The sequence below is a fragment of the Propithecus coquereli genome, unplaced genomic scaffold, assembly GCF_000956105.1.
Source record: "Propithecus coquereli isolate 6110/MARCELLA unplaced genomic scaffold, Pcoq_1.0 Scaffold380, whole genome shotgun sequence".
NCBI lineage: Eukaryota > Metazoa > Chordata > Mammalia > Primates > Indriidae > Propithecus > Propithecus coquereli.
Window position 1 is genome coordinate 538,897 of NW_012149508.1, and position 1,536 is coordinate 540,432.

A 1,536-nucleotide genomic window follows, 5' to 3' on the forward strand; every position below is an offset into this window, starting at 1 on the left:
TGGTTTTATGTTGAGTAATAATTTGAGAGTGTACAAAAAGTATTTATTAAGCTGTAAATACAGTTTGGGAATTTATTCCTGAAGGTAAGAAGTACTATTATGACACTATATTTTTCATTTTTAGATAGACTTAAAGAAATTATTAAATAATTTACCCAAGTTGATACAATTTATTATATATGTACTGAAATCCAAACTTGAATACAGGCAATATAAGATCTCAGAGCCTGAGATCTTAAGTAATACACTGTTTTGTTTTCCCCATATGGAAAAAAAGTAGAAATAGAAATGTAGAAATAAGCTTTCTAGTCTGATCTGGTCACTTGGGTTAGTTTTTCAGTTCTACCAGCTCTCCAATACTCAGCAAGATAGTATCTCTCAAAAGGAAGAAAGATTGGGGAACCTCTCCCGACAGCTGCAATCTCTCCAAGCCCAGAACAGGAAGCTTGCAGAAACTCTGCAGCGTGTTGCTGAAAAACTCTGTCGTGAGCTCTATAACAAAACTGGAGGTAAGTGTGTCCTGGTCACTCTGCCCTCAGGGTATCTCGCAATATAGAGCTCAATTTCCCATCAGTGTAACTTGGATTTATGTGTTATTTAACTAGTGGTCTGATAAACTGAATAAAGCGTTTGGACTTTAAGATCATGACCGTTGGGATCATGCTGTTCATATGTGTCTGTGTTACAGTACACGAAAGGATTCTTCAAATGCAGACACTTAAAACGATAAAAACAATTAACTTGGAATAACCAAATTAACACCACAAGTAAATAAATTACAGAGTTATGTGTCACTTTACCTTGGCATGTGTTTCCAAATCCTTCCCCATTAAGAAGTTAACAAACTCTTAACTATAGTTCTCAAATTTTAAGAATCATACAGGGATCAGCTAAAAAATGCAGGTAACCTGAATCAAATCCTAGTTACTTTAATTCAGTATGACTTGGCTGGGTACCAGAAATATACATTTTAATAAGAACCAAAGATGATGACATTGACAATGGTAGGCGAACTGCACTGGGATGAAAATACTATGGAGAAGACTAGAAGCATCCCTTTAGTCCCCCTGTGTATGTGTCTGTCTGTCTGTCTGTCTGTCTTACTCTTGCCCTTTTTGGTTTCATAATGGTCTACTTTATTCAAGTCAGCCGTCTTTTCTGCTCTCCTTAGCATGCATGCGTAGAAAGCAAAATACATTTTCAAGTCTCCACTTTTTATTTTTTTGGATTTAAAAAAAATTTTTTTTATTTAAGCATATTACAGGGGTACAAATGTTTAGGTTACATATATTGCCTTTGCCCCACCCAAGTTAGAGCTTCAAGCGTGTCTATCCCCCAGACGGAGCTCACCATACCCATTAGGTGTATATATACCCATCCCCGCCTCTCGCCTCCCATCTGCCTAACACCCAGTGAATGTTATTACTATATGTGCACTTAAGTGTTGATCAGTTAATACCAATTTGATGGTGAGTACATGTGGTGCTTGTTTTTCCACTCTTGTGATAGATACTTCACTTAGTAGAATGGGTTCCA

At 36.7% G+C, this 1,536-nt stretch overlaps 1 protein-coding gene across 1 annotated transcript in view; it reads left to right on the top strand.

Moving 5' to 3' along the window:
• The window catches only part of CLEC1A (C-type lectin domain family 1, member A), a 37,599-nt gene that overhangs the window by 29,427 nt on the left and 6,636 nt on the right, over positions 1-1,536 (top strand). The window contains exon 3 of the mRNA XM_012652144.1: positions 333-509. Coding sequence (XP_012507598.1) covers positions 333-509 — 177 coding nt within the window. The remainder of the gene's footprint in view (positions 1-332; positions 510-1,536) is intronic.